General features: G+C 38.0%; 2 protein-coding genes and 1 long non-coding RNA gene across 26 annotated transcripts in view; 2 read left to right on the top strand and 1 right to left on the bottom strand.

Annotated features, from left to right (window-relative positions):
• Positions 1-11,594, top strand: part of LOC126869062 (troponin I-like) — a 40,057-nt gene extending 28,463 nt beyond the window's left edge. For 12 of the 23 annotated variants that reach the window (XM_050625207.1, XM_050625216.1, XM_050625204.1 and 9 more), the window contains 9 exons: positions 1,383-1,426; positions 1,550-1,691; positions 4,434-4,451; positions 5,255-5,293; positions 7,400-7,616; positions 8,360-8,653; positions 9,732-9,872; positions 10,171-10,251; positions 10,844-11,594. In XM_050625207.1, the coding sequence (XP_050481164.1) occupies positions 1,383-1,426; positions 1,550-1,691; positions 4,434-4,451; positions 5,255-5,293; positions 7,400-7,616; positions 8,360-8,653; positions 9,732-9,872; positions 10,171-10,251; positions 10,844-10,857 (990 nt within the window). In that variant the 3' untranslated portion in view covers positions 10,858-11,594. Of the gene's footprint in view, positions 1-1,382; positions 1,427-1,549; positions 1,692-2,533; positions 2,641-4,433; positions 4,452-5,254; positions 5,886-7,399; positions 7,617-8,359; positions 8,654-9,731; positions 9,873-10,170; positions 10,252-10,843 lie in introns of those variants that run through there. The other 11 variants (XM_050625220.1, XM_050625221.1, XM_050625225.1 and 8 more) reach the window with 4 other exon arrangements.
• LOC126869081 (uncharacterized) overlaps positions 1-25,073 on the bottom strand; it is a 78,488-nt gene that overhangs the window by 13,047 nt on the left and 40,368 nt on the right. The gene's annotated exons all lie outside the window — the stretch shown is intronic.
• Positions 11,715-25,073, top strand: part of LOC126869069 (CD151 antigen-like) — a 91,119-nt gene continuing 77,760 nt past the window's right edge. For both annotated transcript variants that reach the window (XM_050625236.1, XM_050625237.1), the window contains exon 1: positions 11,715-13,356. The gene's annotated coding sequence lies outside the window, so the exon portion shown is untranslated. The remainder of the gene's footprint in view (positions 13,357-25,073) is intronic.

Consider the following 25,073-nt stretch of genomic DNA (forward strand, 5'->3'; position numbering starts at 1 on the left):
CTTCATGGTAAGGTAATATTGGTTGAAACGATTTACTAGGAGCAGAACAACTATTTGATATACATACAGTCGTATTATATATATATATATATATATATGCATACATATATATAATACATTATTTAATTTGCGTTATGCATTTCGTTTCACCATAGCGAACATGCCGTTGACGTTTAATCAAAATCGCAGTGAATGAAATTTGTTACAGTACAGTTCAATCTTTTATCGTTTGCCATGTCTATCCCGTACACGGTCAATGTGTCACGACATAAAGCTTTGAGCTACATAAATTTACCGGTTTTCCCCTAAACAACAGCCATCAAAGCCGTATTTGTTTTCGGCTTAATGTAAACGGAAGAACGTGGCTTTTGATCGTGGCATTGTCGAAGCAACGTGTTAACAACGACTGACTAGCGTTTAATTTAATCGTTCAATTTCATCCAACGATAGCTTGACTTTGCCTGTTACTCTCTGCACCGTATGTCGGGGTATATCGAGGAGGCTACACGTGTACAACTTTAATCTACTCGCTGGTGGTTTATTTTCACTGTGTCTCTATTTTTTTTTTCTTTTTATTTTTACATCTCTTTGTACATCGACAACCTCGTCTATACTTTTCCAATGCAATCTTTCCTCCGCTCTCCGACTATATGAGCCTTTTCTTCACCCATCGTTCCAACCTTATCACAGTTACCTGGCATTGCAGTTAATCAGCAAACCAATCTACTGTCAATCTCGATTCGTCGAGTGACTCGCTAACCGAATATCTCGGTATCCGCTGCGAAACCTCTCCGTGTATGCAAACCCCATCCCGCCTGCTTCTGGCACGCAGGTCGCATGCTAATTTCTGCTCGAGTACTATGTTCTCGTTCTTTCGTCCGCTTAACTGGTTGCTGCTCGATTTCGATTATTTCTCCAATGTTTCGTGGAAGCTTTCCATGGTTTCTATGCAGTGTTGTGTGTGTGTGTGTGTGTGTGTGTGTGTTTTTTTTGCGACTGAAATCGTGTTCACTGTGATTAAAAAGAAACACTCGATGCTTCTCTTTTTTCTTTTTCTTTCTTTTTTTTTATGTAATTACCATCCACGGGGATGAATGTCCCTTCCGTGAGCACGAACTGCCCCGTTCTATAGTAACGTGGAGAAACGATCTCCCTTTGGGAACATGACCATTGATTCGAGCATAATCCACTTTGAGTCTACTCGATTCGACTTTCGAAGCTTTTTACAAATGTTCTCTCGGTCTAATGGAAGTTGCCTAAGAGGATCGTTTCTTCGATTTCCTAGTGTTCCGCGGTATAATTTCGACGAGAAGCATGCATGATTATAATCTTTATCCGATTTGGATGAAACGTGAATCTAATACGATGTTTGCTCGCTGCAGATCGCGGACTTGAACAGCCAGGTGAACGACCTCCGAGGTAAATTGTAAGTAACCATTTCCATCTTCGATCGACCATTTTCTTTGCCAATTTATAGGGCTATTCTTATCGTTCGATAAATACTTATTCCACGTTTTACTTGCTAATAATATTCCACTGATGTCGTTAGCATGAAACCCACGCTGAAGAAAGTCTCCAAGTACGAAAACAAGTTCGCCAAACTGCAGAAGAAGGCGGCCGAGTTTAACTTCCGTAACCAGCTTAAACAGGTTAAGAAGAAGGAATTCACCCTCGAGGAAGAGGACAAGGAGGTAAGGACGATCGTTTTCGACAACGAAAATTGTCGTAAAATTCTGTGTACTTTTAAGTAGACATTTTTCCCCTGCCCGTCGGTGGTCTATTTTGAATTCTTCCGTTTCATCAATTTCTGTGCTTCGTTTGTCGGCTGAGGTACGCGGAACTATAAGACTTCGCGACGAAGATGTGATTAACTTTTGTACATTCCTTTCATCCGAGATCAAACTTAAAAGCTAGTCTTATATTTCTACGAACCACTCATGATATGAAAGTCATGATTTTTTCATCTTTTTTAACGCGGATGTTTTGGATTTTTTTCCCATACGACGGGTAGGTCTGTATACATATTTTTTTCCAGCCAATGAGAAAGACAGTTTTTGTGGCTCTGGTTTTCTTTTCGTGCATAAAACTCAATCGACAGGTTTTTTCCTTGTATCAGTAGAATTTTGATTATTTGTTCGGACGTCCTTTCAAAGAGATCAAACGATTTAATCACCGTGATTCGTGTTTACAGTATCTATGGCGATTTTTTTTTAATCTTTCGGCAATGTAAAGAACTAAATATATAAAATAAATACAAAAATACATGCGTTCGACATTTCCACAGTGAATGCGTATAATAATAATTAATGTTTACTATATCTGATAGCTATATTTGATTTGAGCCTGAGTCTTTCTCGTGGTAAATACACCGCGAACAGGTTATATTATTCGAATTCGTGGAATTTAACGTATCAGGTATGAAACCAGTTGATCTCCTGAAAGGCACGCCATCTTTTTGATCCTTTTTTTCGTATACGTAAAATCCCCCCAGTAGTAGCGATAGTTGACTAGGCAATTGTGTTGTTCTCCACAGCCCAAGAAGTCCGAGAAGGCAGAGTGGCAGACGAAGAAGTAGATTTAAAAAAACATAAAGAAAACATGAAAAAAAAAGAACAATCACACGCGTATACAGGCAATCAAGTAATAATAATACATTATCGAAAAAGAGCTTCAACACGTACACACCGAACCGCGTGAATACGACGCGAACAGAAATGGAAAGCCGCGAAGAAAAAAAATAGCTGGAGGAAACGTTTTCGTCGTCTTGCGCGATTATATTATTTCGCGTTGATTAACGTGACCTGTTTACCATTTTCCATCGAACCGTTTGTAAACGCTCTTCCATTTTGTCGGTCGTTTTTTGTTTTCTTGATTTTATTGTACCTCTATAAACCGTTCCTCGTTGTATGAATTGCATTAGGTCGTAAGCCGAAGTTATTATTTTTGAAATCGAATTTTCGCGCGCGCCATCAAACGAGAGCAAAAACGAGAGAGAGAAAAAAAAAGAAACATAATAGAACGCCAAAGAATGCTGTGTTAATAAACGATCGAAGAAAGTGCATGTCAAAAATAGGCAAATAATTTTTCCTCGAAGATCATTTCTTATATCTTTCCACCCTGTTCGACCGTAGCTCGTTCTTTCCTCGATATTTTCTTTCGTTTCATTCAGCCACATATTTTCTGATACATTTTTTTCATTCACTTCTTTTGCACAAGGAACCATACTCGACGAGACTCGATCTTGCGCGGATATGAAAATGTGTTCGCCTCTTCTATAAAACGCAGTGAATGAATGCGATCCCGACGATTTTACGGAATATCCGATAAGAATGGGTCGAGTGTTATCGAGAATCGTTTCGTTCTGCTCCACTAATTTTTTCTTTAAGCTCCACTGATCTTTCTTCTTTTATCCGTCTTGTGTGTTCGACGACAATACCGTCGGTTATTCGCGAGATCGTACCTAATTTGCTTTTAACGCGTCTACTTTTTATTTTCTCCTTTCTTCTATCCTTTTTATGCCATTTCACAAAGAATGTCGGTAATTGCGTAATAAAGAGCCAATACGCGATATAAAAAAAAAGAAAAGAATTGTAATAAAGAATAAAAAGAAGCGATGTAAAAATAAAAAAAAAAAAAAAAAAGAAAAGAAAAAGGTGAGAATGGCTTACAAAGTTAATATTTAAGACTTACAGACTTTCTTCTTCGTTTCGTACGTAATCGCAGAAGCGCTTTACTCACAAGTGCCTGTTCTTTCTTTCTTCCTTCCTTTCTCTATTACCTTCTTTAATTATTCATTCATTGACTCTGTTTGCATCCATTTCGTTTATCTTCTGTTTGATCTCGTTATTCGCGCCAGGCTCCTTCATGCAAAAGTACCTTCGTTTAGGAAACAATTATCCGCGTGCTACGCAAAACCTACAGAAAACAAAGTAAAACGATGGTCAGCCGCGAAAGCGTCGCGCGCATCACTTTCAATTAAAATTCTTTCCAACATGCAATAAGCTCTTTTGCAGCTTGCCTTTACCGCCATTATTCGGCTGCCATGCTTCCAGGCTGTACATGTGTAGGATTGTTGTCCCGTCTGAATCTTTCTTTCGATCCGTGCATCGATCGTCTATTCTTTACGGCCCGACACAAACAATACAATTCTAAAATAAGTCACGATTCGTATTAAAAATATCCGGACATGTAGACTGGCGATAAAATAGCATTTGCGATGTTCGACGCACGGTTCGATCACGCCATTCTTATCGAACGTGATTCATTCTCTACGATCGAAAGGAGCGACTTGGAAATGAAACAAGGACTTGGATCGATCGAATGAATCACGAGCGACCCGTTAATCGTTAAGTTATTAATTAGTATGTACGCTCTAATAATTGTCCATGTCTTATCTGTTGACTAATGATGTTGCTCTTGCATTATGTTCGCAGAATGCGTCAAAAGATAAGGTAAAGCTTTAAACGATCAACTCGTAGATCGGCATGCTTCTAGTATGAGAATACAGTTAGTGCGTGTATTAGATATGATATAGATTACAGGGATGGTGTGAAGGAACGAAGCAGAAGAAACTCTAGGATTAGATTGAGAAAGCTTGGGTCCCCTTAACGATACAAAAACGCGATAATTGGTTTCATCGAATTTCTATATTTTTTTTCTTCGACGTTTCGTTCTTTTCGTTTTTCCTTTTAGTCAAGTTTTTTCCGTATTTTTCGCTACAAGTTTTTATCGTTGGAAACGACCAGCTCGGCGAAAGTATTTCGGTGTTTTCTAGGAAACCTCGATGAATCTTTTTTTTTTCTTTTTAATCTTTTTCACACCGGACTCTTCTCTCGCCTCCTTTTCACTAACACACTGCACGGCTTTTTGGATGACGATAAAGAGAGAAGGTCACACGTCGTCGCAACTTCCATCGGAGATTATTCAATTGGCGATGCTTGTTTTAAACAGCCGAAACTTTCAATTCAACAAGTTTCGAGCCACGATTGTACGATGTAAGCGCATACGTATGCACGAGAAACGTCGTAACGAAAATACACGAGCGGTTGTTAATAATTTATCGCGACGAATTTTTCGGAAGGAAAGGAATTTTTCGCCAGAGGAAATTTTCCGTGCAAAAGTATCACCTACGTGTTGTTACCCTGCTTTGCGAAAGTTTCCCATGGCGCTAACCCCGGAACTAGCGTGTGCAAATTTGACCGAGTTATGCTCGTAAACTGCAACCATCTCACATGTGTTTTCTGAACTTTTGCAGAAGAAACCCGACTGGTCGAAGAAAGGCGACGAAAAGAAGGTAAAGGAAGAAGAGGTGGAGGCATGAGGCTATTGACACGCGCTCTCGACGTTTTCGAGAAGGGATCGTCCATCCATCCATCCGATAACATAACTCGCCGCAACAAACCTCCTCGTTATTGCTTCTATTATTCTGTCTTTATTTTTCTTTTTCTGTTTTCGTCATCGTCTCGATTAACTTAACGTCTAAGAAAGAAAACTCCCGAAATGCACGCAAAAGAGAAAACACGTTGTCTATATGTTTCGTCTACGATGATTCCTCGACGTATTATCGAGAATCTATCGAATATCTTTCGTGTCCGAGTTCTAATCCATAGTACAGAATTTTGTGACTGACCAGTTTTTATCATTCTCTTCGTCTACAAGATATGTATATGTATATTTTTTTAAAAGAAACAGAAACCCTGTACCGTTCACGTTTCCGTCTGTCAATGTTCTTTTTTTTACACGCTAATCCTACTGTACATGTTGATGCAATTCTCTGTGAACCGGATAAAGGGAGAAATGAAACGTAATGGAATAGCAAGAAAGAAAGGGAATCGTTAATTAAGATTTTAATTGTAAAGCAAAATATTTAACGACAATGAAATACATTGCGCCTGTGTGTTCATTCTCCTACACACCACGATCCCTTTGTTCTTCCTGTATAATCATTTATGTTTTATGTTGTAAGATCGAAGACGCCGGTTTTAAACTAGGACAACAAATTTACATATAGATGAGTACCGTGTCGAGTGTATTTAAAACTGTCGGCCTTTGATTAAATTCAACGTTAGAAGAATCTTAATTGCATTCGTGTCGCATCGAAGTGAATATTAAGATCGAGCATTTGAATAATGCTGTTAATTCCGCCAATGGCTCAATTAGAAAGCGATCATTAGCTTTTGCGCGAGAAATCAAATTTTTGCCGCGTTCCAGCGTTCGCTCTTTGGCAAGACTGTAAACCTGTCAAAGAATCAACGAGGCGTATAGAATGGCAGAGCGCACAGTGAGGCGTACACATTCTACCGGGAAATTTTACGCCACGTCTTATAAATATCGACGATGCTTTAAGAAACCTTCACGTTCAGCTCCTGTGTCATTTAAAAAATTTGTTGACACCTTTTAATTAATTTTTCTAACCAATCTTTGTTTATATGTTTCACAAAAAAAAAAAAGAAAGAAAATGAAAAAGAAAGTTAACAGAATTTAATTTTCAATGCACGGTAGGTTCAACACGTAGATTCACGCTTAAATACGATTCGCTATTGCATTTGTAAAGCTTCGATATAATGTTCGCTATATCTGTACATTGTTTACGTTTAAACATAGCATTCGCGAACAGCATGTTCGTTATTACTTTGCGATTCGTCGCGTTTCGAAAAATAACGCTGTTTACAGTACCTCGATCGTTACCATAGTTCGTCAGCCAATTTCTCGCTTAAATTCTACATGCAGGTTTTCAGACGAACACGCGACCAGAATTATATATGCAAGGGACGCGAGCAGTCACGATGTGCACTCGAAACTCATTCGACGGACGCGCATTGAAATTACCTAGCAACGTTTATCGTTACGGCGCCATTGTTTAATTATCTTGACAATATTCGTTATCGCAAATGATCATTGATTTACGCTATCGAATAGCCACAGGAGAGGATGGCTCCACGTCGCAAGCTCTTGAGCGTTACATAAAGCATTATTATCGTTCGCTCGGACAAATGATGTATCTATAAACGACGCTTTAATGCGACTACATTTGCGAAATGTGCACGGTGACCGTAAATCGCGTAATTTAATGCGTGTGTGTCGTCGACGTGCTACGAGGATGGAAATGTAATTTTATCCTGACCGCGTGCTACAGATCTTGCTGAATTAAATTGCACTGCCTTCTACTACTTGTGCAAGTTAAATGTTGTTACGGTTTTTATGATTTTTCTACGGTATTATTTAACGTTTGAATCACATGCATTTGAAACGAAGTTATAAACAACTGCAAAACGTAAGCAATGTTCCATTGAAGAGATGGTTCGCATACCAAGTACAGTAATTATTTTGTATGCTATTAGTATACGTATGTGGTACAAATTTTAGTAGTCAAATAGTTCTATAGGGTGTTCTTGCGTAGGGGGAAGCTCCAGCTCCAGAACCATCACCACAGCCGGAGCCAACACCATCACCACAGCCGGAGCCAACACCATCACCGACACCTGCACCTCCACCGCCAGAAGCAGCTCCAACACCATCGCCAGAACCGCCAGCGCCATCACCAGCACCTCCTGCTGAGGGAGCTCCGCCAGCGGAAGGTGCTCCACCTGCAGAAGGAGCGCCAGCACCTCCAGCAGGTCAGTGAACTGCGTATCACATTATCTACAGTAATTATTGTATCTGGCAGTATAACATATCAGTATAATAATTTTTAGACTAAATGGGAGAAGTATGGCAAATCTATTTTTCATGATTCGCTGAGTTTGATGTCGCTTTATAACTAAAAAGGACTATTTTAGCAGATGGAACATGATTAAAAAGGAAATAATTCTTTATATTGACAGGGTTCTTTAGATAGTGAAATTAAAGATATAGCGATTAAAGATTAATTATAGATAAAGCGATTACGACATGATAAATCTACGAAGTTTTGTAAAAAAACCAATCGATTTCTGTTAAGAGAATCTATTTTTCATATTTTTCATTTGTACCATACCGCTTGAATTATTTTAATTAGATTTTTACTGTATCGAAGACACGTAGCGCTTAGTTTTCCTGTCAAAACGAGATCAATCGATAATGTACTGACTTTTTCAATTGCTCTCCTGTAAAAACAGAAAAATGTGATTTATCAAACTTCTCCCTTGCGGTCTTCCGCAACATCTCTGAAGGATCTGAAAGTCTAAAAGTCTTTTATCAATATCATTTATTATCTTTTATAATCTCCATGTGTTTTCGTCTTTCATGATAACGATACGAGCAAGGTGCTCCATCAACGGCAAAAGAAATTCCAGAGGACAAGTCGCACTTTGTCACAGTCTGTTCATTCCATCTTAGAATAGAGTAGTGTTAGTAACGTGAGGTGCATGTACTTGTTCAGAAGGTGCACCGGCGGCTGCACCTGCAGAAGGCGCGGCACCACCAGCGGAAGGTGAAGCACCACCAGCTGCTCCTGCGGATGGAACAGCGCCGCCACCAGCGGAAGGCGCGCCGGCCGCACCTCCTGCTGAAGGTGCACCTCCTGCCGAGGGTGCACCTCCTGCCGAGGGTGCACCTCCTGCTGAGGGTGCAGCTCCTGCACCACCAGCGGAAGGAGCACCACCAGCGGAAGGAGCACCGCCAGCGGAAGGTGCGCCACCAGCGGAAGGCGCGCCTGCGGCACCACCGGCAGAAGGTGATCTTGTCATACCATTTATGACGACTTTGAACCATTTCATATATGTACCACAACCAGGAATTGGAATTGGTTCACGAATACCTATACTTATAAATCTACTTGTCCATTCACTCTCTCTCTCTCTCTCTCTCTCTCTCTTTCTCTCTCTCTCTTCCATTCACACTCCGACTTATTCTGACTAATAATTGTCCTACCTATTGCATCTTTTCCAGTTATTAAAACTCTCTCTGGTCTGCTTGTAGCTTGTCTTTTTCTTTTCTTTTTTTTTTTTTTTTTGCAGTTTCTCGGGACGTTCCACAATCCTCCTATCTTGTCCGCTCATTACGTCTTCCAACCTGAAATCTGTTTCACTTCCCGCTGCAGTTCATTGTTAAATATTCGAGGTTGAGGAATCTATTCCCTCATAGATCATAACTTCTTCCTTTCTCCTCTTCCTAGTATCTATTGCAATTTTCCAAATTTCCGCATCTCGCTCGTGCTATTAACTTTTGCCCTTTTTCCTCTTTCCCTGGATATTCTGGCGGTTTTACTGTTAGAATGTACTTGTACCAATTGGTATATTTTGATTGTCCTATTTTTGCATATGGTCTTTGTTTTGTGCACGTTTCCATCCCTTTTCCTTATACTCTTCGTTATTTGAAGCATTTTATAAACGTTAATATTAAATAGAAATCTTTCAACACAGAGGTAACGAATGTTTTGAGTTTGTGTCCTTGTTTCCCAATCTTACAAAGAACCAACCCCAAATCTTTTTTGTTAATCGATGCTCGTAATCGACCGTGTGATTAATTAGTTAACTAGTATTAGTTTTACTGTGCAATACGTTTCATATCTTAAAAGTTATCATACATAACGGAATTATCAATATTTATTTCGTAGAAAAAGTTGTAATTATATACTTTTTTCTATCCAATACCAGAAATCTAGGGAATCTTAAGTACATATCACAAAGATATGTACTTAATTATTTTATAAATCTGGCAACGTGAATTTACATCTTGTCGAAGAGTTAATTTTATTAACCCTAAGTGTCTGTGACAAAAACTTGGTAAGAAACTAACGTGAATTTTTAAAGGTGCACCTGCGCCAGCGGAAGGAACCCCAGCAGCACCAGCACCAGCAGCCCCACCAGCCGAAGGTGCTGCACCTGCGGAGGGAGCGCCAGCTCCAGCTGCACCCCCAGCAGAGGCTGCGCCGGCACCCGCGCCCGCTGAAGGTAATCTACTTCTTTTATTACTCTAGCTGATACGATTACGTATTGTTCATTGCAGGATTAATCATCTGTTCTCGCCATTTATCATAGAGAAACTGGGCTATTTCCGCTTTCCATTTTTTAATTAATCTTTGCTCTTTTCACTCACGAAACGTATTCCACGTCGTTCTCAAAAGAAATGGAAAGGCAACGTGCTCATTTCGACCGTTCATTATTCTTCTTCTTCTTTCTCTTTTTTTTTCTTTTCTCCCGTTATCGTTAATTTTCTTAACGTTGTTTTCTTTTCAACTTAATTTTCTAGCTAAGGTAGTTTTACTTTTGAAAGTTACAATGAACGTCACTCCCAATCGCCCGATAACTGGTTCGAAGTTCATCACGTACGGTATGTTAAGCTGTAAAAATTTGTGGTTCTAGTAGAGGACTAAAAATCTAGTCATCAGTCACAAGTAACGTTTACAGAGATAGTCAACTAATAGTACCATCGATCGCGTACCAGGTGTACCACCGTTGCTCACGGTGACATTCATCGACGAGAACTAGAACCGACACTCGTTAACTTTCTAACGACCAAGCTTTCGCATCTTTACTGTACGTTTCACGACGACCGCACTTCGAGGAGAGCATTAACTTCTACCGTTTAATTATACTTCTGCTCTCGAAGTTTCTGTAACTTTTGTTCAATGGAAAGTGATAAAACAATAGTAACAATAATCGATTCATTAGCATCGGTAGATTATAATAAAATAATAATAACGAATAGAACTTTTGCTACGAATCGTCGAAACTTCGACGAAAATGAGAAGGGACGAGCAAGCTCCTCTTACAAAAAATAACGATTAGCTAAAAAGACTAAAAAAATAGATTAATATAATTTCTTTGTAATCGAACCCTCCCGAATTCGCGGGAGGAGCTAACGCAGGTGAATGTAATTTCCCTTTCCTACAAAAATAATCTTATTTTTATTTTATTTACAGCACCGGCATCGTAACTTCGTCGAAGTTGAAATGGACGAAGGGTCACCTCGCTATATGATTTCCACTCGTCACATCGTCAGAATTTGCATAAAACGTACACGGATAAGCATAGAGTACGGATATACAGATACGTCGAGTCGTATCATACTCGTCGTTATGGTTCATGCGTTGCTTGTCATCGTTGTCATCACCGTCATCATCATCGTTATCGTAACCATTGTTTTCGTCCCGTACACGCGTCAGCTTCAACGTCATGGCATACGTTATTGCGTATCTCGAGAAATGCGAGCGAAACGAAGCGAAAGAAGATACATACATATAAATGGGGGGAGGGGGCGAGATAGAAAAAGAGACGTTTGTCGTTGACGCGTTTTCCTTCGTTCCTTCGTGGATTTTGCGACACCTTGTTGTTCAAAGTAAATCGAGAATCATGACGGGGTGCCTGGGCAATTTTTCCGCTTGTTTTACCTAATCATAGGAGGAAATTATAAGCCGTGTTGTTGTTCTAAAGAAGGCTCTGTTGTATTCGTATGATCATAAGCGTTCGTCAGCCGTCATACGGATTTTTCTATCGACTGAAATCGAACGAGACGTAACACGAAATAAACACGTAGTTATACGCTACCACAACAATTTTTATGTAAATAATTTACGACGCGTTCTATCGTATATCGATGCAGACGTTATCAACGCTTCCTTGCACGAAATGATTGGATTTCGTAATAAAAAGTTTTTTTTTCTGCGACCAGCATCTGGAATCTTATCACTATATAAATACCCTTCTCCGATTAATTTGAGTTTTCATTACTTCCAGTAATTTCATTAAGCCGTACGATTCCAGCCACGTCATCTTTAATTAATACTCAAGGACTGCAAGCTCTGATTTTCACGTTCGCGTACCTTATTTAGGAGTTAGTTTACTACCGCGCCACATGGTTGATAGGCATCATTTGTTTATGTTGCCTCGGTGTAATTCCATGTGTTCTGTTAATCCCTTTGTCGCTTTGTTTCTCTACGCGTGCGCAGTTAACACGGAAACAATAGACCTTTCTACGTAATGGAATTTACGTGGGTTAGTCTTACTTTGAACGGTTTTCACCGTCTCTGCCATCTCTATTGTCAGCGCAATCGTTCTTCAGGCTATCAACGTAAATTACTATCGCCAACCGTATCGCAATTTAATGGCAGCATAGCAACTGAAACGTTTAATATACTTGACAAGCAAATCATAATTATTTCCCGTTTATATTTGCAAACAACGCGATTAATCATGGATAAAATCACGATAATTCTAAGCGTAACTAAGTAGACGGTCATTTTACTGTAAATATGCCTCTGGTCGCTTAACGGGAAAAATCTCATCTCGCTCGAGGGAAAGGAAAATAAAACTGGTAATTTTTCATTCGAAAAAAGTGTTTGGACATTTATCATAGAAAGCTTTCATGTATACACTGTATGTGTTATGTAAAATATTTAAAAATTACATTAGCCTTATAATGAAACACGACGACAACCGCGGTTAGATACGTTGATAAAATCCTTATAAGATATTACTTATTATCGGAAACATACATTTCGCAGAGGTCACTACAGTATTTCAACAGTCAATTATTTGTTATATTGACCACAATATTTAATAAGGTTTTTGGTATAAATTATACATGTATGTTGAAGATCGCTAAAAGGTTATCAAATATTTCTCGTTTGTTCATTGCGTTTGCCGATCGTTGCTTCAACCAGCTTTTAAATTCAGATAAAAAATGAAACCTAGGTAGATAATTGCTTCACTAAATAATACAATGAATACTAAATTCTGGATTTATTTATATGTTTTTGCATATCATATACATTCTGTGCGTTTTTGCATCCTCAAATTTGTCATAAATGCGTAAAAACCCGCGATCTATCGTATATTGTACAAAGTCAGAATGCGTTTTAATACCTAGAGAGAGCTAGGACAAGATTATAATGTATATAAAAATTAAGTGTTTGAATACTTTTGTGAGCTACAGTATTTCATGCGTAAAACGTCAGTTCCAAAATGACCACGTAATAACCATGTATTCATCTCGGAGCGGTAAGACTGACAGATGCAGAATGTAGAGTCGTTAAGCCGCGCGTAATTCGAAACTCGAGGCCGTGTGCGTAGCGTAGCGGTAAGCTAGCCGGCACGGCCAGTCAGTCGCGCTCCAGCCGTCGTAGTGGAAGGTGATTGTTGCGCTTCTCTTTTCTAACCTTCGTGCGAGTTCACTTCGTTTCGCATCTTCTCATCAAAACAAATGGATTGTCTTTGCTCGTACCGCGCGTCATTTTGTGCCAACGTATCAGTGTTACCTGGCGTGTCCACGCGATAAATCAAGTGTTCTTTCGTATTTCAACGCATTGTGCGAACAAGTTGTCGCGTTACGCAACTTCGTTTGATCATAGCACGCGGGAAGCTGTACAAACTTGCAGTGCATCTTCGCTTCGTGTTTATTTTTTGCTGGCACGCGGTCGTCTCGAGGACGCACTCGGTAAGTCCACGTTTATTATTCTATTCAAAACAGATTGTTCATACGCAACGCAGTTTCGGATTACTAGTGAAGGACGCGGGATTTACTACGCAAAAAGTGTAAAAAATGGCGACATGTTTTGACACGTGTTTATATCCGAATGGCGCGTTTATTCGATTCTTTGTAATATCACTTTTACGTTATAGAAAATATTAATTCGATGTAACTGTCTTTGGTTATGTCTTTGGGATGTAATAATCTCGCGTAATTGCGAATATTGTTTGGATTTGCGCGTAGTGTTCCACGAACTTCTGGTATTTTTGTGCTTTATGAGGGTGACCGTGGTCGCGGTCGCGGTCGTGGTCACGTATACATGTCAAACGTGGAAACTTTCATCCGATTAGGTTATGGAGAAGCAGCTACAACTATTCTTACTAAAATTACTAGATATTTATGCAAATTCGTATCTTTATATAATTCGAGAAATGAAACTTCAGCAGAGATTTGCTTTACTTACTAAATACCATGACAATTACTCTATCTTAAATATAAGTCTATATTTTAAATATAACTTTACATTACAGACACGTTCTCTGCACTTTTGCATGTTTAAATTTTCTATAAATACGTAAACATCTGCAGTCCAAAAATTACGAACCATTTTAGAAAAACGTGACCGTGTCACGAAATATCCTAGATTACATCTAGGATACGAATAGGAATATGAATGTCTAGTAACTTCTCGTACAGTTGATTCGTAGATGTTCGTGAATTTTCGGTAGATCTTCGGTCGAAACTGACACAGCATTCGAACGTTCGACGAAATGCAGGTACGTAAAGATCGCGTATGATCGATTAGAGCGGATGATGCGAGTTCGTTAAATCAGCGGACAGACTTGTTTTGACAGTCATAGAAAGAATTCTGCCTGTTCGTTCCGGTCATACCGGTTCCCATCGTGTAAAGCCTATGAAGGAGGCGTAGGATAGGACAACGGGAGAGAGAAGGATGGTCGGTTCGCTGAAAAAGAGAGCGATACAGGATCCGAGAGAACGGTCAGCCGACGACAAGAAATCCGTCGTGCGACACCATAGGCTTTTCTCGTCGCGTCCCCCGAGATGATCGTGTTATATTGGCCACCGTGCCGGTTCATTTTGAGGTTAATACGTATCAGGTTTTTTATTGACCGAGTGGAGGCGTTCGAATGTGTCTCGTAGTTTGTCTAATTACGCTATATGACATAGTCACGAACTGTTCTGAAACGTAATATACACGTATACTTGCACGCGACGTTCTCGTTAAAATGAAAAATAGGGTAAAAAGATAAAAAAAATAGGCTATTCGAAACAATTAGAGGTTCGTTTCCTGTGTCACTTTGATTTTTATATTTATTCCGTGAGTTTCTGCATTTTATTTTTTGTTTTGTTTCAATAGTTATTTCATGCTTTACTTTGTAATATTTGACGTTATATTTATTATACTTGACCGTTATTGTGGATTTCGTTACAGGCTACGGCTTTGATTCATTTATTAGCATAATTGATTTTTTCTATTGGTTTCCAGATCGACAAAGAAATTTTTAATGCAAAATCGGAGCAGTTAAAAAATATTAAATATTACAAATATTAAAATATTAATATCTTTAAAAATTGGAAAAATTAATTACGCAACGCATTCGTTATCACAGTGCTATACGTATAAAACTATCAAACTTATAGAATTGGTCCACTTTTGTTCGCTTGATTGCAACAGAATTATTTCTATGTAGTAGGTAGTAATCCACTAACTGTTCGTAGCAATGTAGATAAACCGATGGTACTATAAATCTTATACGGTCAAAAGGTACGAACCTGGCACGAAATCCGTCCAAAGTGCTGCGGTCCAAGGAAAAGAAACGCGCGACGTAAATTTCAAAACCGCTGGAAAAATCGTGTTATTATGGCAAACCAGCTCTAAACGTGTTTTCCAGAAGTTCGCCCGTAATTCTCAACTGTTCCAACTTTCAAGTTAAAGTCGATAATTACCATAGTATTCTACGAATAACACGCGAATCTATAGAATTATAATGTAATCTGTAATATTACAAACTATTAATTAGAATCGAACTTCTAGAATTTCCTCGTTTATGCCCTTTTGATCGCAAGATAATTATTCATACCAGCTAATTGAAAAGGCAGCTACAATATTTAAATTATATTTACTGAAAGAGAAAAAAATAAAAGATCAAAGACACAATAATGTATTCGAATGTGCAAAAGTTTATTACTACGAACATTGATTGAATCATGAATTCGTAGGATATATCAAAAAATGGTTCCTATTGCACCTTTGTACTGCGGTTGTCTCTCGATCGTTTTAGCCGACAGTACCATAAATCTCTCGGTCAAAAGCTGAAAAACCTGACAGGAACTGTACAAAGTTTCACGATCCTGGTAAAACAACCGCGCGACGTGAATTTCAAAAACACTCGAAAAGTCGTTTTGTTACGGTAAATTAACTTAAAAGGTACTTCCTTGAAGTTTCTTTCGGAGCGGCGCGGTGGTTCACAAGTGGCCTAACTTTCTCGCGTTCGTCAAATAAAAAAGACCCTAGAACCGACTAAAAAAAAAAAAAAACAACTCGTTGTGGATTCTTAGGCAACTACAGTATCTATCCAGCGAAACGTCCAAGGTAGTTTGAATTCCACGCGGATAGTTGCGGTTTCCGCGACGCGTTCGCTAAGTGAATCGCGCGTGGAACGGTTTAGTCAAGGTTGAAGTAGTTTTCTCGTTACTGAAAGTACAAGCCGATGTCCGCCGTCGAGAGATTTAACGCCAGCCGCTCTTTTACCTTCTTTCGTATTCAAGTCGGCCAGGATTGGATAGAATCGACTGCATGAATATTTCCACTTTGACTAGCGCCGCCGTGGTTCGTTGCCTCGCGATTTTCCTCCAGATTTTCATCGCGGACTCGACTGCAGACCCGTGCGCGATTTCTGGTTGTTTTAATGGCCGTATAATAATAACGGTAATGTATTTTATGTTTGACGTAATCCGGAGCAGCTTTGCTATTTGAGAGCATCGTGGTTAATAAACCAGCTCCGGATCTTTGATAATAAGTCGACTACGGATGAGTGTGGAAACATCTCCTGACTTTCGAATATCTTTATGAATGCAAAGAAAGAAATAAAATCTAGAGATAAGTTTGCTTTTAGTTGTTTATCTATTTTCTTTGGATTTTTTACATATTTTTAAATATTATGTGCGTTCTGTGAATTTGTCCACCGTTTACTTTTTTTTTTTACTCTGGAATACTGTTGTGAGATACCGCGTTTTTAAGAAAAGCTAGTTCTTTGTTATTTATTTATTGACGGTTATAATCATAGAATGGCAGTTGTAAGAAGGAAAAATGCAAAATAGATTTTGTTTAAAGCGGACATAAGAGTAGATAATGTTGACTGTTTTTTAGGTTTCTGCATAGATTTCCCATAGGTATGAAATCGTCAAAACTATTTAAGAGGATACTCTGTTGTAGAATGGCAGTTTTACGTTTTTTACTATTTTTGTACAAGGGAACTGTATAATTTTTTCATCGCCATTCTGCACATGTATATATATATATTGCTATTATAAAAGTATTTTTAAAGAAATATAATAAAAATTGGCGCGGATAATCTAAAGGCTTGGACATTCGCGCTGGAGAAAGGTGTCTTTTCATAGCGTCCGAGATTCCAACCATTCTGCTAGTTTGAAATAAGAAAACCAAAAAGATTCTTAATCAGGATAAGCTTGGCTATAGCGCGTAGTAGAATGAAGGAGAGAAGTCGATAATTAAAAAACGTACTTTGAAGCTGGACTATCGATTTTTCTAGGTTTCTCTCATCAATTTTCACGGAGTAGCTTAACAAAATTAAAAGTGATATTCGTTCTGGCTTGATTTTAGTACGACTTGCAACTATCGAAAATTCTTATATATTATTCAAAATTTGGATCAAATTGACGAAATAAATCCTAAAATATTATAGAAGTCCATAGAAATTACATCGAAAAAAAAAACTAATTTATTCGTCGCTCTACGGTAGATCCCTTTAGACGCAAGTCTGACCTTATTCGGTTGCTACATAAACGAAATTATATTTTCCAATAATTTCAACTCCATTTTCACTTATTTTTCATGGTTAGGTTGTACAGTTTTCCAGTTATAGCGTTAACGGGATCGCATATAGGCGCAATGTCGCAAGCTTAAATTTAATACACGTATAAATAAGGAGAGTAATGCGGGTAATATTATTCGAAGAGGAAGCAGCAAAAATCTGTTCAGAAAACGAGCCGAAGCAACCGGTCCCCTTATCGCATTTTTACGTGCGTAACGTAAACGTACGTTATCGACCGTTTTGATTATACAAAACTATGTTAATATCTCGCCACATGCACGGACATTTAGAGCAAAGTAAACACAAGTTTATCTTCCCTCGCTGAAATATCGCTATTTTGCGCGTCCCATCTCATTCGTCGCTATATCGTAAATCTTATCACCGTGCTACCGCCAACTAAACATCACGTTTTTTCCTCAACTGGTACCGAAAGAAATTAGAAAGCCCTCCAAGTCACGTATTCATGGTACCAGTTTCAATTTGGGATTAAGAGCTCTCGTCGTTATTGGCGGCTTGGCATGAGACTGTCTCGCCGTTTTCAGGTTACAGCACATCGATAGTTTTCCAATTATACCTGAGGCACACGATCGTCTCTCGCGCTGAATATGTATCACGGATACAATGGAAAGAACGGTATCGAGCTATACACAGAGAATCAGAGATTCCTGTTCTTCGATTGGATATTAATTGAGAGTTTTTGTTGAATGGTTGTATAAATGGAGTTCTCCTCTTCTTCTTTCTTTTTTTTTTCTTTCTTTTTTTACAAAAGCGACAAAAGCGTCTAGGGCTACGTACCTAGAGAGGATTATATTTTGAATTTCCAGGTCTTCGTGGTTATGTGTGATAAGTAGTTTTTAATAAAATTCCAATTTATTATAGAATTTTAATCTATATACATGTATGTGTAAAATTGGAAACGGTCATCTCGCTTTTCAATTTGATTTTGATCGAGGGATTTTATAAAAACGAAATAAACGCAAGAAAGGATAACATCGATATACGTGTACGTATCTAGAAGCTTTTATTTTGGATCTCATCAAATTAATTAATCAATATTTCATTCATTAAAGCTTTACCGATACAGTGCTTCTGCTCTGAACGATGACTTTGTTTATATTGCATTTTTTAAATTGATCGAAATATCGATACGAAAGTTCAATGATATAGATATATTAAACACACTTTCCTATATTATTTCTATATACTGTTTATCGAAATTTCATAGGCGATAACCTTTAAGGATTAAAATATTGAAAGTTTTTCTCTTGGCTGAAATTAAAGCGACATTGAGACGTACAACACTCGAGGATCGCAATAAATTTCAACATTTTCTCACTCGTACAATTTTTTTCTCTGAACACGCGTCATTTAAAATTGCCTCTCTGTTCTATATCCATCTAATTTACAAGCTAAATATGAATCTTGCAACCAAGGGAATAACTTTCTCGTGAAACATAGACATAGACGAATGTTGATATTCGACGTTTGCAAAGACGATAGCTAACTTTCGTTGCTGTTTGAATATGAGAACGAAGTTAAGGCAGCGGTGCATTCCCAAGCGTCGCGTTGTGAACGGGCAGATCGGACGTTACGTATGTATATATGGTAACGATTTCTGCGAGCACATACAAAACGCTTCCATTCTAAGTGTCGAGTGTTTCGTTATCACCGTTATCGCTTACTATGTGCGTAAGCCTCGTATACCTATGCGACATTGGCGTTTCTTCTTTTGCATTCAAGAATACGCTTTACTTTCGTCACTCTAGCGGTTAAAACTCTACAATTTTATTTTCTAAACGTAATATTAGCGTGTATCTTACCAGAAGACAATTGGTTTAGTTTCATAAATTTATTTATCACGGAAGAATGACACGGGAGAAGAATTAAATAAATGACAATGACGAACTCCAAAGCGAATGTAACAAAATTTACTTAAACTCCGCTTTTCCTTAATTCCTCAATTTTATTGTTCTTCCCAGTAATCTTTTAAGAAGCAAACAACTTATTTATTGCAAGAACGTGAACAGTAGCGAATTCCAAGATAAATTTTAGAAAATGAAACATCTTTTTCTATTATGCTTTCCTATTTATGAAGTTCATTGATATAACTTTTGAGCTGTTCATATCTGATTATGAATGTAGCATTGTTCTCATAGCAGAAAATGACGAAGCGAAAAATGCCCTTTAGCCGAGGTTCGTCATCAAAATTCAAGGGTCAATGAACACGTCGACCCTATCCTGCGAAGGCGCTAAACGAAATCACCAGAGATATCGACTTTGTACGAAGCATGTTCATACCTGTTGCGAACGAGAAAATTTGCAAGAATAATCCTAAGATAGATAATACTACAATACGTAGTAACGTGCCGGATAAGCATGTTGATGCTGTTATCGTTTCGATCAAAGCTACAATAGTATCTATTGCTACAATACTTAAATAGTTAGGATATTTTAGCGAATGTATATTATCCTCGTACAGAAGGTTCAAAGGATTCGTTAAAAACGAGTTTTGAAGAAGCAAAGTTCACGAAGAATACACTGTACTATCGCGAAAGAAGCGAACCATCCACGGGGGGTTCCTTAATGAAAGCATTAAAATTAAACGTGCCACGTCTAGAGCCGGGAATGAAGCACGTTTCAATTTTTACGTCGGGTCGTTTACACAGTCAGAATTGCATAGTCCAGGACATGGTTGCCGTGAAACTGCTGGAATTTTTCTTTCACCGTCCGATTTGAGGAATTTTTTTTAATTATTAAATTGTCCGTTCAACTGTATTCAGATCGATATACGTATTAATTGAACCAGCAACGTGATCAAAGATATTATCAAAGATCGCATGAAAAACATAGTTTTTGATCTTAACGTCGCTTTGTGACTCAAAAGGAATATTTTAATATGAAATGTTGAAGTAATTACTTCAAGAAAAACTCTACATCTTTATTTTTGTATATCCATGACGCGGAGATCGCTGTGACGTAGAAAATAAAATTTAGTGAAATAAAAAAATATTCTAAATAAGGAGAGGTCCATATTATTGTGCTCTTGAATATAAATTATGTTTTGGGTTACAAGATCTAGGAACAAAGGAGCTAATAAATAGATTTCTATTTATGTTTCTTATAGCCTTTAGCTAAAGCTACAAGGTTAAGTTTTTTGGTAATATCCTTTGCTATAAATATATGAACGTGCTCCCTATCGATTTCATTGGTATTGTAACACTATGAGAGTGAGGATCTGGATCAGCACAAACTTGTACATTATACTTATACCTTTATTTATTTCAATATATTTTCTATTACAAATTCATCCACTCGTTTTTCAATCGGTCAATATCTAAAAGTGGAAAGAATCTGTTCAATTCAAAGATATAGAAATCAACGACATAAATATTAAAACAAACAATATTCTAATGTTACGACGATATTTTTAAAATTTTAAAGACGATTTTAAATACCTGTATATGAATAATAAAGTTGTACGTATATGACTGCAAGTCATGTTAAAATATTCCCTTTTACCTACCAAGCGAAATAAAAATCAGAAAATCAACGTAGAGATCTTCAAATGTCGAAGTATTTATAAATACGTACTCGAGTGTTGCGACCACTCAAGGTACTGATTTCTTAGTTCCAGACCAGTTCATATAATCTGAATACATATTTGTAATTAGCGAATGAATGAAAATGAAACATTGCTTTCTACTGATACTCGAATGTCACAAAGTGGAACTTGTCTGTTGAAATTGAATTGGATTCGCGAATACATTACTCGCATATTGAACTTGATCGCGCTATCTAATGTCAAACGTGCGTCTTCGAACTTGGAACGCGTAACATCATAGGAAATCAACGAGCTTCGATGTACATACATACATATATATATTTAATGGTTTGTACGCGATAAATGTCAAGCTGTGATGTAATCTTCGATTGGCGTGAGTTCAGCGTAGCAAAAGCTATGTGAGAATATTTATAAGCGAGCAGTGGACTTTGCCGTATTCCATTATGCTGTACGTGATCTCGCTCCGGTGTTATCGGAGAAGGTAAGCAAAATCGAATGCATTATTGTCATAGCCAGCACTTTCGCGAACGTTAGTAACAACTTCCCCGTTGCTTGTTATATTCGACATTTCTCCGATACAATTCTAGAAATGTCAAAAAAATTATAATTTGATTTTTATTCTTTTAATGACTGAATTAATCGGCATATACGTACGATGGTTATTAATTGCAATGGCCACTTAGGTTGTCTTAGGCAGCGTCGAGTCATTAAGTGCACGAGCTCGAGTTACAGGCTTGTGAAGTCATGCGGTAGATATTAAAAAATTATCGCGTGTAATAAACGCACTGGTAAGTCTAATGTGTACATAGTCGACAAAGCGGACTGACGATGATCGATAGATCGCGAATGCATCTGGTCGGTTGAAGTTGAAAGCTACGTTTCGCTCTCGACGCGTCCATCGATGAATGCAAGTTGTCCCGTGGTTTGGCTGATAAATGCTCTAGTTTTCAAAATTCCGAATTTAGCCAAGCAGTTTATAGACGAGAGGCTAACAATGGAATCAAGTTTGCCCGCGATTTTGAATTGACCGAGAAATTAATTAATCCTCGGAGTACGAACCGCGAAATGGCAGGGTTGGATCGTGAGTGGCTCGTATGAGTGAATCCAAGCTCACCTAATTTTCTCTCGTAATTACTAGATACAGAGGTAATGAAAAATCGGGTAATAAATTTGGAAAGTACAAATAAATATCCATCCTTTTACGAAATATTACATGTTTACGCAATATAGAAGGCAATATTTAATTTGCAATATTTTGCAACCAAAAATATTTCACGTTATAAAGTTCAATTTTTTAACATTGCGGCTGTGAAAGAGGATTTCAAAAATTCGTTTGATCTATTTTCGTCGCTATTTCATCCATGTAGATTATACAATCTTATAAAATTTGAAGTAATTGGACTCTTATGGCTACAATAAGCTATCGCTTGATCCTTAATGGATTAAACTTTCTTTTAATCGTACCAATTGTAAGACTATCTGAGCGTGAAACGTGATAGCAATCGGATCGTACGAGTTAAACGAACGATTCCGTATTAACCAGAGGCGAGAATAGGAGCAGATTATCATTCGGTCGTGTCCAAATGAATCGATATTAATTTTTAATTATATCTATGATTCTTTCGTGTGGCGCGTGTCGATTAATTTGATCGCGTTATCGGCTCGCGCGTCATTAACTCACTCGTTTCTTGAATATCAGATGAAGCGTGTGACCAGCCGAACGAATGTTCGGGTTGTCCGTTAATTACGCTAATAAGTTTCTATATCGAGCGGAGCCGCGAAACAGTTTCGGCTTAAATCTCGTCGATTCACCGAGCATTGCCTTAAAAAGCTGTAGTCGTGCCACATACCCCTTCTCCTCCCCTCTATTCCACCCTGCCTCTTTCTCCACCCTTTACCCGCCACTCTCGCCTTTTCGCTGAATGCAAATTTGCCGCACGAACGAGCGAACCAGTTCCCTTCTACCTATGCCGCCAATTAAAACACTCCTTTTTGAGCCGGAGCAACCGCAGAACTTGGGATTCAGTGTACACGCAGAAACCGCCGGCTCTCACCGGAAAAAGAAAAGAGACGAAAATACTCGGACAGAATGTTGCCTTTTAACGGACCGCTAAACTATTCGCCGAAATGTGAAGTACATATGTTTTAACAAGCGTGTACGATTTTGTGAGAATTAGAAGCTTATCGCGTATCTCATTTGGATGCATTAACGCGTTCAGTGGTATAGTTTTCGAAAGGAATGATAATCTGCTTAAATTAATAAGTATTCTTTATTCGTAATAATATTCTTTTATGACGTTAATAGCATAATCAATCGCGTTTTTTAAATTATAATTACGGTATTCTTACTTCACAGAAAAATGTACGAAGAAGTTTGCCTCGTCCGGAAAGCAAAAGGTGTTTTAGACGTTTGTTCAATTTTATAAAAAGATAAATTTTATAGTTGCAAAGCTGTGGATATTTCTGAAAAATGTTCGCCGTTAAAGAAAGGTTTAATCGATCGTCGAAAGTCTGACCAACTTTTGGAAATGGTTAGGGAAGTAGAGAATGTCAATAGCGTGGCACGTTTCCCGTTACATCAGATTTATGCAAACATTTGGCTATTCGTCATTGACAGAAGGGAAACATTTCTGGATGGTAAATTTTACGTCAGTTTGCTCGTTAAAATTCTACAAACTTCGAAATGATAGACAATTCTTCACTTTTCTAGGCATTTTTTAATTATTCAAGAGAGAAATTTCATGACGATTGCGGACGTAAATTCCAACTTTTACGAAGTTCTTTTTTATTTTACTCGAGGCATTCGTGAATTTAGGGTCACGGTATATACCGATAGTAAAATGTAATTTACTGATCATTCGCAATTAGTAAAAATAGTTAATAACATAATAAGATGATAAAAATATAACAAAAATGCGATACGATGAGACGAAATGAAGCAAGAATAGAGAATATTACAGTTATCGACATAAACGATATATTATCAGAATTTCATCGAGCAATGACAATATTGAGAATCATGGAGCATCAATGACGAAATTTAAGTGTAATCTATTTAATTATTTCGGCCACTGAGAACGACTGCAACCAAATGAAACCGGGCATAGTGAGACCTCTTACCGTGGTTTCATCGTTCATGCATTCTGCATATATTTGCATATAGAAATTTCCCATAAATGCATAATTGTCCGCAATCGAACGATTACGTATCGGAGTTACTAATTTGCGGAAAACCATTATAAGTCGGTGTTTCCATAGATCACGATCGATAATATGTATGTAATATTTTCAACGGGCGTCTCGGAGAGCTCATAAATAATTCTGTGGGATAATTGAAAGGGTACGGGGGCCGGAGAATGCTGGGACGTGCGTGGGTGTCCGTTAAACGAAAGCAAAGGCCACGCTCTCATTCGTGAGGAAACAAGGAACGCCGTTGTAATTGATTCGCTTGATAGATGTGACATCAACGAACGTACCGCACCGTGATCCGGATCGCCAGCAACCAGTCTACGCTTATCGTTCTTCTAAAAATAATTACTTAACGAGCAGCTCTTTCGTTCTTGTTTCTACGCGCCATTCGAATTGCCCCAAGAAACTCGGTTGCTCGTTCAACGCTTACAATGTACCACGAAATGATAATTTACCGATTGTTTGTCTGCGTTTGTATAGATAATGATTCAGCACAGCAGATAACACTTGTAATTTGTTAGGGTAATGCGTGGAAGAATTTTAGGTACAGAGTACGTCACCAAGTCCATTGTGATAGGATTAACGTCGGATTAATGACGCCAAACAATAATACACGACTGATACCGGGCGCGAGATAATAGAAATATCCCATGATTAATTGCTGATACGTGTTGCATGCGTTTTCAGCCTAGACAAAACAAAGAGTTCTTTTTTGTTAGATATATGGGATACGATCGAGGAGTCGAAACGATAAACGATGTAAATCTGCATGTTTTTGATAATAAGTAATAAGATGTTTATTTCTGTTAATATGGCCACTTACGTTATTTATCAGTAGATTAATAGGTTGAATCCAA

Source organism: Bombus huntii, chromosome 8 (assembly GCF_024542735.1).
Source record: "Bombus huntii isolate Logan2020A chromosome 8, iyBomHunt1.1, whole genome shotgun sequence".
In the NCBI taxonomy this organism is placed as follows: Eukaryota; Metazoa; Arthropoda; class Insecta; order Hymenoptera; family Apidae; genus Bombus; species Bombus huntii.